The 12906-nt window shown below is 40.3% G+C and overlaps 1 protein-coding gene across 7 annotated transcripts in view; it reads left to right on the forward strand.

Moving 5' to 3' along the window:
- The window catches only part of EPSTI1 (epithelial stromal interaction 1), a 92102-nt gene that overhangs the window by 43171 nt on the left and 36025 nt on the right, over positions 1 to 12906 (forward strand). For all 7 annotated transcript variants that reach the window (XM_072760604.1, XM_072760605.1, XM_072760599.1 and 4 more), the window contains one exon: positions 10202 to 10295. In XM_072760604.1, coding sequence (XP_072616705.1) covers positions 10202 to 10295 — 94 coding nt within the window. The remainder of the gene's footprint in view (positions 1 to 10201; positions 10296 to 12906) is intronic.

The following is a 12906-nucleotide window of genomic DNA, read 5'->3' on the forward strand; positions in this document are numbered from 1 at the left end:
GGAATAGAAGATTTGAATAACAATGACTCAGTATGATTGTAAAGACAGTTATAAGGTGTTATACCGTTTATTATTTTTTAAATTTAATTTGATTTTTAAAAAGATTTTATTTATTCATGAGAGAGAAAGAGAGAGAGAGAGAGGCAGAGACACAGGCAGAGGGAGAAGCAGGCTCCATGCAGGCAGCCCGACGTGGGACTCAATCGCAGCTCCAGGATCACGCCCTGGGCTGAAGGCAGGTGCTAAACCGCTGAGCCACCCGGGCTGCCCTATACCTAGTTTATGAAAAAAAAAAAAAAAAAGCCTCTTGGGGTGCCTGAGTGGCTCAGTTAGTTAAGTATCCGATCCTTGATTTCAGCTCAGGTCTTGATCTCAGGTCATGAGTTCAAGCCCCACACTGGGCTCTACACTGGGCACGGAGCCTACTTAAAAACAAAAGAAAACATATTCTGTACAAATATTAATGTAACTACAATTGGCCATGGCTGAGGTTTCAGTTTCTCAGAAAATCCCTCAAATATTCCCCAAATCCTAAAAAGCTACCATTCCTAAGAAAAATCTATAAAATTAGAAATTAAACAAGAAGGAGGTTTAACATCCATTCACTTAAATTTTTCTAATCACTTTTCTAAATGACTTTTTAGGATATAAATTGAAACCAAAACTGAAATTGCAAATTACTTGGGGATAAAAGAATACAAATTTTAAAGTATCCCATGTTAAAATCTATAGAATGTGGCTACAAAATTATTTAGCAAACATAGAGTTTTAAAACCATTCAGTAAAAATGGAAATAAAAAAGGAAAGCATTTTATTAAGATAGTATTTTAACCATAAAATAAATAAAAAGAGATGGAAGGATAATACAGGAAAAAAATGTTTTCGGTAGAAAAGGAATTTATCATCTGTAAATTAACCCCAAAACTAGTTTTTAAAAAAAATTCTGATAAAATTTCAGACAGATTTTGAACTTGTTTGATTTTAAAAGAAAAACCTACAAGGACAAGAAAGGAAGTATAACCAAATTCCTGGAAGCACAAAATACTATGTCCTACTTCTTGTTGTTAAATGAGGACATCTGAGTGAAAAAAAATTATTTCCTGGGGAAAATGTACACTAGACTTAAAGTGTGAATAGAATAAAAACTATAAATGGAAGGAAAAATGTAGCTTGATTTTACGTATAAAAGATGGGAGGCCCAGTTGGGTTTTTTCCAGTGAGTTCTACTAAACTTTCAAAGAAAGTGTTAGATTTCTTTTGAAATCCTAGAAAGGAAGCCAGTTTCCCCAGCGAAGTCTGGAACAGGATAATGAGAGTGCTTGTTATTACTGACCTGTACCTAGAGACTGTTTCTAATTCTAACAAATAAAGAACCTAAATATTGGCTCTTTAGAAAGAGATAAGTGTCTCTGATTGTCTTTCTAAAACATCCCAAAGGGATCAACTAAAAAATTAAGAGAGCTGGTACAAATAGGCCAACTAACGTGAATGGATCTAAAGCCAATATGCAAATATTTGTCTTTCTTATACACCATCAAAAGCTCATTGCAAAATATAATTGAAAGAAAGATCCCATTTAAAATACTCATCTGCACTGTAAAACAAGTGGGTGTAAGTCTAATAAATACCTACATGTTATTTATTTGCCTACATAAATAAAATACCTAAAAGAAGATGAAAATAAATATAGACCATTTAGTATAAAAGGAAAAAAAAATCAATATTATAAAGATAATAGTTCTCCTGAACAGGAAATTTTGTGGAATTTGATAAGCCAAGTTTAAAGAGAAAATACAGAAAAGGTAAAGAAATTTTAAAATGAAAAATTAAAGGGACTTGGGAGAGACTTACTGTACTAGGTATCATATATATAAAACTATAGTAGTAATAAAGTGTCATTGACATTGTAATAAATAAATCTATTCAGTGAAAGAGAAAATCTACAAGTAGGCCCATGAATATATGGGAATTTAGTATTTAGAGCTTCAGTTATTGATAAAAGTATTCTTTCAAATCAGTGTCAAAGAGATAATTTGACAAAATGTATTGAACCTACAAAATTAGAATATAATGAAGAATGTTTTTAGAAAGGAGAAGATTCTACTCCTCAAATTATAAGTCACACATATAACTCAGAAGCCATAAGGAAAAGTACAGATTTAACTGCAGAAACTATTTATGATAGGAGACAGTTAGCAACATTACAAGTGAGTCTAGGAGAAAGTATTTGCCTCAAGAGTAATGGAAGAAGGCTTAATTTCACAAAGAACTCTACAGATTAGTAAGAAAAAGACAACTCTAGGAAAATTGGCAAATGGCTTGAACTAGCAGTTAAAAGAGAAGGAATATAGAATCAATAAAAATATTGTGCCCTCCCTAATGATCAGAGAAACACAAAAATTTTGTTTTTACACCGGCCAAAATATAAAGGTATTGATAACACCTAGCATTAGGCAGTGCGTTGTCGTTTATTCAACAATGAGCACCTGGTATGTGTCAAGCACTATTCCTTGTTACTAGGTTCTAGGTATGTATTATAAATAAAACAAATATAGCCCCATCACCAAAAAGCAGAAATTCAGATAAATATAAGCAAGCTAACCTGGAAATATATAGAATAATAGACAATGATTCCTATGAGAGAACATAATGTGAAGATAGCCATCTTAACCAGTGATCAGGAATACTGGGACTGGGAGCGGGGAATTTCCTTAGCATGACTGGGAAGACCTGAATCTGAGAAAATGACATCTGGACTGAAGATGGAAGGATGAGAAGCAATGAGCTCTGCTGAGAACCAGGGAAGAAGGTCCTAGGCTGAGGGAACAGCACATAGTGTATTCAATAACCTGAAAGGAAGCTGGTATATTTGGGTTGAAGTGGGGAAAGAGAGATCCTGCAGTTGCCAAGATAGGCAGGAGCCAGGCCGATCATACAGGGCATGGCACAGAGTCCTGCAGTTGCCAAGATAGGCAGGAGCCAGGCGGATCATACAGGGCATGGCACAGAGTCTGCGCTTTATTTAAGCTCTAGAGGGAAAATCTTCAGAAACTTTATAAATGCTTTTTAAGAAGTGATTATTACCTTTTGTTGTGTCAAGAATAGATTTGAGGAGGCAAGAATGGACATGGAGAAGCTAGAGACATCACTGGGGGAGTCCAGGTAGGAGTTGGTGTTGGCTCAGTTCAGAGTGATGTTAGTGTTTGTATATTTCATGTCAAGCCAACCTACCCCGCCACTCTTCCATCCTCCTCCATGCCTACCATCCCCAAACACCTAATATATTATTTTCCCCAAGTTTGATTCCCTTGCTCTGGTGCACATGCAGAAAAAGCAGATGGTTGACTTTATCTGAGAAAGGAAGGGGAGAGTTAAAGGAATTTGTAAAGGAAAAATCATAAATATGGACTAGGGGGGTCTAAGCTGCCCAGTAAGTAAAGATGGGTGGAAACTGATAGAAAGGGAGAGGAACAAGGCTTTGGAAAGCTCAAAGAGGCTAGAAAACTATTGTAGTAAGAGTGTTTGTGCAAAGAACACGGAACGATAGAAAGCTCTGTCCAAGAGTGAGATCTGTCATTTCATATGTTGGAAGGAGGCTATTTGTTGATGATGATACAGTCTAGGGTAGGACTCTAGGAGTGTGGCTGAGGCAGAATGAAGAGCTAGTGGAAAGGAGAAAATAAAAAAAAAACAGAGCTTGGGGGCTGGAAGGCAGGGACTTCCACGTTGCTGACAGTAGTTGAGATAGGAAGGCTGGTCGTAGCGCGAGAGAGATGGTTGACCAGGTTTGGAGAGTGGCAGCAGCAAACGGGAAGAACGAAGGGTTTACTGATGTCAGGAGCACTACAGGAATTTTTTGCAATGGTCTGGAAGTAGCAGGGGGAGCAAAGAAGATGCCTGTGTCACTGCTAGGAACTGAGGAAAATGTAGTATGAGAAATAAAATATCTCCATTTAGGGAATTTGGCAGAAAGCACTGGCTTTAAGATACAGTCTTGGTTTCAGGTAAGGAAGAGAGCTGAGGAAGATTTTTCTTTTTTCTTTTGAAATAATTTTCAGCTTAGAGAAAGCTTACAAAAATACTACAGCGTCTTGCAGTAAGATCTTCTCCTAGCTCCCCCTAATGTTAATACCTTGAATAACCATGGTAAAGTGATCAAACTAGGGAATTAACATTGATACACAACACTCTAAACTAAAGGCTTTATCAGAATTTCACCAATTTCTCTCCAATGTTCTTTTTCTATTTTAGGATCTGACTCAGGATCCCATAATATAATTAGAGCTCATGGGGATCCCAGGGTGGCTCAGCGGTTTGGCGCCTGCCTTTGGCCCAGGGTGTGATCCTTGAATCCCGGGATCGAGTCCCGTGTCGGGCTCCCGGCATGGAGCCTGCTTCTCTCTCCTCCTGTGTCTCTGCCTCTCTCTCTCTCTGTGTATATCATAAATAAATCTTTAAAAAAAAGTTAAAAAAATAATTATAATTAGTGCTCATGACTATTTAGTTTCCTCCAGTCTGTGACAATGCTTCACTTTTGCTTTATGTTTCTTGCTTTATGTTTGATACTTTCAAGCAGTACTGGTTAGTTACTTTGTAGAATTTTGGGTTTATCTGATGTTTTCTTATGGGCAGGTGGAGGTTTTAATTTTCAGAATACTAAGAAGGGCTGCTGGTCCTCAGAGCATCGAATCAGATGGTACATTATGCTGATGCCTTCATTATTGGTGATGTTAACTCTCAGTCTCTGGTTACATTAGTCTCTGCTGTACAGTTCTTGTTTTTTCTCTTTGTAATTGGGGGAGATACTTGAGGACTATTCTAATATCCTGTAATCCTTAACTCCCCCCCACCCCACTGATTTAGCTCTGAGTCCTTATAAGTGTATCAGTGGTTTTTGTTCACATCCACTTACATTGAAACTGACTCAGGCAAAACAGTGTCTGTTTAGATAACAGGATAAACAGTATCTGTTTATCCGATAACCCAAACTGCTAAGCACAAAGCAGAGACTAAAGAAATATTTATTTGCTGCCTGCACAAATGCATATGTGAATGTAGGTGAATACTTGCTCACCTAAACCTCATGGTGGGGAAGTTCAGGTTTGTGAAGCTATTGTGAAAGACAAGGAAGAATGTGTTGTTAGGTAGTCCTCCTATAGAAGGGTTCCCAAGACACACTGAGGTTTTTTTTTTTTTTTTAAAGATTTTATTTATTTATTCATGAGAGACACAGAGAGAGAGAGAGAGAGAGAGAGAGAGGCAGAGACACAGGCAGAGGGAGAAGCAGGCTCCATGCAGGGAGTCCAGGGGTCTCCAGGATCACACCCTGGGCTGAAGGCAGCGGTAAACCGCTGAGCCACCAGGGCTGCCCCACACTGAGGTTTTGTTTTCAAATGGATGCCATAGCATGATTTAATCATAGGTCAGAATCATGTGGATCTAAGAGAATTATGCATATTAAGTATCCATCTGTACGACTATAATAGTTCTTGGGATCACCGGGGGTGGGGGGGCTTTTGAGAAACACAGATTCTCAGTTCCTACTCCAGACATGCTGAATTACAAAGTCCAAGTCTTGAGTCCAGTAATTTCCAAGAAGCACCATAGATGATGCTCACGGGGCCAGCCACCCTCACACAGGTGTTCCAGTTGGCATTTTGGACATTACTGTTCTAAGGAACCTAGAATGGCATGCGTAAAGCTTGTCCCTGATAAGCACTACGACACTGTGTATGCTTTTTCTCTTTTTGAGAAACATGTCAAAAATCATAGAAAGTATGTATCAACCATGAAGGTCATACCTGAGATTGAGCTTAGGTTCATTTTTAAAAAGAAATTTAAATGGCGAAGTGATGGATGAACCCCTTTCACTGTTCCCCCCCCCCCCATCCCTCCATATTTTTTCTAGCAGTAACAGCTGTTCTGGTACGTAGCATTTGTCAGTGCCTTTCAGCCAAAGACCACCAGGGATACACCTTGTAGTTGAACATGCTGGGTTTGTTACTTGTTGCAGAAAAGGCAAACTCACATCACAAGAAGTGGTGGGATATCTCAGTGAGACTGCTAGGAAGAATTGATTAGGATTTAGATTTTGGTTGGGTAGTTTTGGGAAGGTTCTAAAGAAGCAGGGGATTGTGTTTTCAGCATATGGCGATAATTCTATGATTGGGTGTCTCGGTAAATCTTACCTCTCGGGAGGGCAGCCTAGATGAATACGAAGATGTAATTGGTAAGGAAGTCGCCATTCATTTAGCAAGATGGAGGATATATGGTCATTTGTGAGGTGCACTTGTGTGAGGTGGGTGCTCCTGTGGGACCATTTATGTTATCAGTAGAGTAACATGGTTTAGCTGTGAGTTTCGAGTTAGTTTGTAATAACATCATGAGGTGTAGCTATGTCAGACCAGTTCCCAGATGTCTTGGGCTGTTCTTTTTCTCATCATGTACACTTCTCCAATTTTATTACGTATACATGAATCCACACAAGGTACAGACTGTTTTTTTTATGATGTCCCTTGGATAATTTGATCCCTGCATCATACTTTTACATTTTTTTTCTTCATCAGATACCTTTTTTTTTGAGATTGAACCATACTGATTCTTGATGGAGATCTAATTCATTCCCTTCTACCTTTCCATTCTTATCTCCCTTCTCCCCAACCCCTCAGCCCCCAGCTCCCTTTATCTTTCTCTGAGACTCTTACAAATGATACTAGATTAAATAACCCTGTTCAGGTGTCTTTAAATACACCTTTAAATACGCCTTTAAATACCTATGCAAGACTTTCTCTAGAGTAGGCACCTAGAAGTAACGTACATACTCAACTCTACTAAGGATTGTCAAATTACTCTCTGAAGTAGTACCATCAATTTTTTCCTCCATTAGAAATTTCTAAGGGGACCAGTTTTGCAAGACACTCCCTGGCATCTGGAAGGTTATTATATTTTTTATGCTCTGGGCCTAAGTAGTTCATAGACCTGACAGGAAGACAGCTCAAGGATGAACAGGCTCTTCCCCTTTTCCACCTTCCCCTCTCTCAACCAAGGTTCTGAAATACCTAAGCTGTCTAGCTAAATCCTTGAGAACTTTTTTTCTTTTTCTTCCTCAAATCTTCTTGGTCATCTCTTATACTTTTGGAATTGATCACCTAAAATGAGAAATGATCTTTTTGTATATATTTCTTTTTTTCTTTTCTTGTATATATTTCTTTATGTTGTGTTATTAGAGTGTGCTAAATATTGTAATAGACTTTAAAATATGTAATAGATTGAGTACTTTTTTTTTTTTTTTGTATTCATTTAAGGCATGGGTGAACAAGGTCGAGTGGAGGTCCCCTCTACTCATATATTTAGGCACCAAGCCAATATGGGGTCTCCTACAACTTTCAAGTTTTGGTTATCTTTACTCCAGCCAGCCAGAGGAGAAAAATGTGTGTGTGGGGGGCATGTGTGGAATGTTTATAATTTGTTCTGGAAGGGGTATGCATCACTTTCTTTCACATTCTATTGCTTAAGACTCAACCCCGTGGCCAACCTTAACTGCAAGGGAGGCCAGAGAATGTAGTCAAGTTGTGTGACTTCAGTAGGAGACCATGAATCTGATGGACATTTAGCAATCTCTGCTGCAACTGGGTTGTGCAGAAGTGAGGTTATCCTAGAGACACCTTTTAGGAGAACCTATAGGAATCACCCTAAAAACAAGCAGGAAGGACCCTTGAAGATTTGAAGTCAGACATGAGTGAACTAAATCTTCTAAACCAAGTCTGAGTTATTGGTAATCCTTTCATCAGTTCTGTGGAGAATACAGGAAGGAATCCTGTATCTATGCATGGGTTAGAGTGATAAAGCAAAAGAGGATGATCCCCTCAATAGATGACAGAGTCACAGGGATGACAAACGGCAAGAAACTCCAAGGAGAAGGTGACTCAGTGCTGCAATCTGAGGTTCATTGTCTTATTGGACTTCCTGCCAGGAGATTCTCGACTTTTGCCCTCAAAGAGGTTGTGTATTTTATTTTTATTAAATATGACCATGACCGCTTACAAGGATCCTCATTCAGTTTAGCCAATGTATGGAAATGAGACTATATACCTAGGTAGTGTAGTCATAGTAGACAAATACCAGTTAGTTTAGTAACTTGGGACTTGGCTTGTTTGCATAGTTAATCTTTGGGAGTGATCTGCATTCTGCACATACCCCTACTTGTATTCCTGTGACAGCCCTGTGGCCCTGTCATTATGATTTAATCCTGTGGCATAAGTGGGGCAGTGATAATTGGCAGACAGGCCATGACTAGTGGCTGGCTAGGCAGGCAGCTAGCTTTGTGCTTGGTACTAGCAGCTGAGAAGCAACTGTCCATACACAATGCAGGGCTGCCAATCAACCTGGTCTGAAGTTCCTTCCTTGTTGGTCACGGTGTTCCTTTGTCACTGCTTTTCCTATGTCTGAACTCAGTTAAGGATATTCAGAAATTTCATCCAAACTTCTGGCAACTCTCTTAACACTTTTGACTGATGACTTCATAAAGCCCCAGACAGTGGGGCAGCTTCCAGACTCCGCGACTTCATTAGTCTCCTTGTCTATTCTGGGCAAGATAAGCAATCCCAGACAAATGGAGAGGCTGTTTGTCTCAACTGTCGAAGCCTTACGCTACTCAGGGTTATGTACGTCACTTAACTTTTTGCTCTTCCTTTCCTAGCTTAAGCTTCTGACCTTGTTCAAATGCCATGTTCTGTCTAAGTAATTATTTGAAGGGATGTTGGCATCTCTGTTTAATTTTGAACTCCTTGTTTTGATTTTTCCCCTCCTCTGGATACCAATTATTTTCACCTGACCAGTTGTGCTTCCTTTGATGCCTGTATCTTAAGTATTGATGAATTGGAGCTTAGCAGGACTAAAATATTAGGGGGAAGAAGAGGAAGGAGGCAAGCAGAGAGCAGGCTGCAAGGGGGCTGGTGCAGCATGAATTAGGCCTCCATGAGGAATTTTTTTTTTCCATGAGGAATTTGGTTGTGAATGTGAAATAAGGTGATAAAAATCCTACAGATTACATGGGGAAAGGACAAAGGAATAGAGGTCAATGGTAGCCAGCATGGGAAAGCCACTGGATTAAGGTTTAGGAAACAATTCTACTGTGCTGTGCTTGACATAGGTGAGAGGAGAAATTAGGGTGATGGTTTGGGTTCTTTCTTTCTTTCTCTTTCTCTTTTTCTTTCTTTCTTTTTTTTTTAAAGACATGTTTTTGAAAGAAGGAGAGATTGAGCATGCACAGAAGGAGTAGCAGAGGGAGAGAGAATCTCAAGCAGGCTCCCTGCTGAGCACAGAGCCCTACTCGGGGCTCAGTCTCATGACCCTGAGATCATGACCTGAGCCAAAACCAAGAGTTGGACACTTAACTGACTGAGGACCTAGGCACCTCCAACGTGTTTTGGGTTTTTAAGGGAAAATCAAAAAACTTCTTATTAAAACTGAAGATATTTCTAGGCCAGTTTTTCTGGGCTAAAAAGAGATGGCAGAAATGCAAACCAGAACCAGCAGCACTTCTTACTTTCTATGGAAGGTACAAATCAAATGTGAAGGTGTGTAAGCATGTGTGTGTGTGTGTGTGTGTGTGTGTGTGTGTGTGTCTGTGTTGAGAGAAAAGGTCCATTGCTGCTTTCAGATTCCCAAAGCGGGGAGGGTCTATGATCCATACATGGTTAAGAGTTACTGTGTTGGAGGGTCTGTGTATCATGAGAGCAGTCAAAGCTGCGAGGGAAAGGAGAAGAGAAAGTGGTGAAGGGCCATGTGAAACCAGTGTGGAATGAGTCCTAGGGGACCCAGTATTCCCCAGCTCTATTGTCAAGTCTAAGTGTCAAGCTTTAAATGCTCAGATGGGAAAATAGGACCCCACGCTATGGAACTTGAGAGAGCATTTATCTCCATGTCCCAGTACACGAAATAGAAAATATGAAATCATAGGTTCTCATTCTACAAACCTAATTTTATTTTTTTCCGACTAATGTTCTTCAAGGTTGTGGTCTTGCTTGCAATGGCATTTTGTTTTGGTTTTCTACACTACCTTGTTCTCAAACTAACCTTTTGTTCTACTTGGGAGACTTTCAGTCATCACCCAGTGGAAGTCTAGGCTAGTATCCAAAAGTACAATAAATAATATTTCTATTTTCGTGAAGGCACTAACACCTATTTGTGTTCCTGCTAGCAAAACTGCTGAGTTCTTGAGCAGACTGGACACAGAGTTGCCAGACCGGAGTACCCGTCCAGTTGCTTTTCCTGACCCACAGTCTTCAACTTGGGTAAGTGTGGGCTTCCATGCAGGGTTCCTTTCTGGTATTTTATAAAGAGGTATTTAGAGAATGAAGACCAAGGGCGTAGAGTGACCTTATAGCTTAGATGGCTGGAACTAAAGGCAGATACGGGAAGCTTGTGGTACTCTTGGCCTAATACCACTGAAGAAATTTGTATGCTGTGTTGGAGAACTTGAACCTCATTCTGTCAATACCAATGGTACTAAAAATGTCCCGGGAAGGATCAAGGTCAGATTTGCATTTTAGTGGGATCACACTGGTAACCAGGTGCAGGATGGCTCTAAAGGAACAGAGATGCAGAGAGGCCTCTCAGAGGCTCTGTATTAGCCTAGGTGAGGAATGATGGAGATAGGGCAGTGGGTGGGAGGATGGAGCTGAGAGCACAGGTCAAAGAAGCACTTAGAAGGTGAAGTGGGCAGGCCCCGGGTGGTTGGCTGGCCAACTGGGGACAAGAAAGCAAGTGGAATTAAGGATGCCTCTGGGAGAGGGTTGTAGTTGAGAGAAAAGATAGGTCTAAGTTTTTGGGTTCTTTTTTTAAAGATTTAATTTATTTATTAACGAGACACACACACAGAGAGGCAGAGACCCAGGCAGAGGGAGAAGCAGACTCCCTGCAGGGAGCCCGATGCGGGACTCGAATCCAGTAGCCCAGGGTCATGACCTGAGCCAAAGGCAGATGCTCAACCACTGAGCATCTAGGTGTCCTGGACTTAAGTTTTCAAGAGGGTTCACTTTTCCAGGGTTTGGGCAGGTGAATAAGATGGTAGAGAAACCTGACCTTTATCTCTTCCACCCCTCCCCCCTTTCTCCTTAGCGATCACGTTTTATTTTTTATTATTTTTCTGTTTATTTATTTATATTTAAATTCACTTTGTCAACATAGCATAGCACCCAGTACTCATCACATCGTGTGCCCTCCTTAATGCCCATCACCCAGCAGCGACCGTGTTGTAAAATGTAGGGAGACGTCCTGACACTCCTTAGGAAAAAGGTCATTATGCTCTTAAATGTTCCTTATTTTTTTGTCCAATGCTAATGTGATGTTCCGAAATCTAGGTTAGCCACAGGTCCTGTCACATCTGCCGTCTGTTTCCTCACTGCAGGACACTAGAGAAAAGATTTGAGAAGCCATAGGTAGTGGAGCTAAATCCTGAGTATGGACAGTCATTGACATCTGTCCAGATACCTGTGGCTGTGAGCGACAGGGCGGGGAAATAGGAATCGGATAGCTTTATCAACTGTGTGCTTGGCTGCCAGGATGGTCTTGATTCCGTTTGAGGGCTTCCTGAAGCCTGTGGTTTGAAACACATGGCAGGACTGTGTGCGCTTGCTCAATTGATTTTTGGCTCATTTCTTCAATTTAACAAGATCATCCTGAATTTTAATATTGTGATCCAAAACATGAGTCATCTCTTCCAGAGCTGTGTTTTCCGTGGATTGATTAGTGCATTAGTCACACGACCCTCAAGCTATTCATAGAAAATATGGGGGAGCACTGGACCCGGGATGGTTCTGTATGAGCTGTGTTCACTAGCTGCTCCCCTTTCAACACCAAACTATTAATAATTTGTTGGTGTTCAATATATATATATTTTAGATTTTATTTGTTTATTCATGAGAGACACAGAGAGAGAGGCAGAGACACAGGCAGAGGGAGAAGCAGGCTCCGTGCAGGGAGCCCGATGTGGGACTCGATCCCAGGACTTCGGGATCATGCCCTGAGCCAAAAGCAGATCTCAACCTCTGAGCCCCCCAGGCGTCCTGGTGTTTGATATATTTAAGTGACTTTTTTTTTTTTTTTTTTACCCATATTGTACTCTTCTCATTCCGTCTAATCCATATATGCATAGAATTCCTCTGAGAATGCTCTGCAGAACCATTTCTAATGCTCTAGGGACGTCCCACATACACAGGGCACTTTTGTGATGTAGGAAGAAGACACCTACAGTTTGCCTTAGCTATGGTCAGTGTATAGAATGTGAACTCCTTGTGGTGCCCATTTATGTGGGGTATGATGAGCTGCAGGGTTTCGAGGTTGTTTTTTTTTTAACAATTTTAACATAATACAACTTTTCTGAGAAAATTGCTCTTATCACACTTACTAAATGTGGATCTTCCATGGGCAGATGGGAATCTAATAAATGCTAAATAATTCCATCTAGACTACAAGAAAATTCCTTTAAGTGATACACAAGAGAACTTTGGACAAAAGATAGTGTTTACTTACACATGGGTTGATACAGTTCTCTGTACTGTGTGTGTGTGTGTGTGTGTGTTTGTGTGTGTGTGTATCAGAAGTGCCAGCATCCTCATGTCTTCCCTAGTCATTATCATTGAATATTTCTGGTTATACACTAAATGATTTCCAGTCCACTTTGTTGTCCCTTGCCTCCTCTTCCAGAGAGAATAATAATTTAAAAAATCTCAATAATTTAAAAAATCTCTCACTGTTGTTCCACTGCCCAGTGGCTCCTGGTATCTTCGAAGATAAAGTCAAAATGCTTTAGCTTAAGCACAAACCCTTTCTGCCCTCTGCCTTCCTTCCTCCCTCCCTCCCTCCCTCTTGACATAATACGTTTCTCTACAGAGAATCTAGGTC

This window comes from Vulpes vulpes, chromosome 6 (genome assembly GCF_048418805.1).
Source record: "Vulpes vulpes isolate BD-2025 chromosome 6, VulVul3, whole genome shotgun sequence".
NCBI lineage: Eukaryota > Metazoa > Chordata > Mammalia > Carnivora > Canidae > Vulpes > Vulpes vulpes.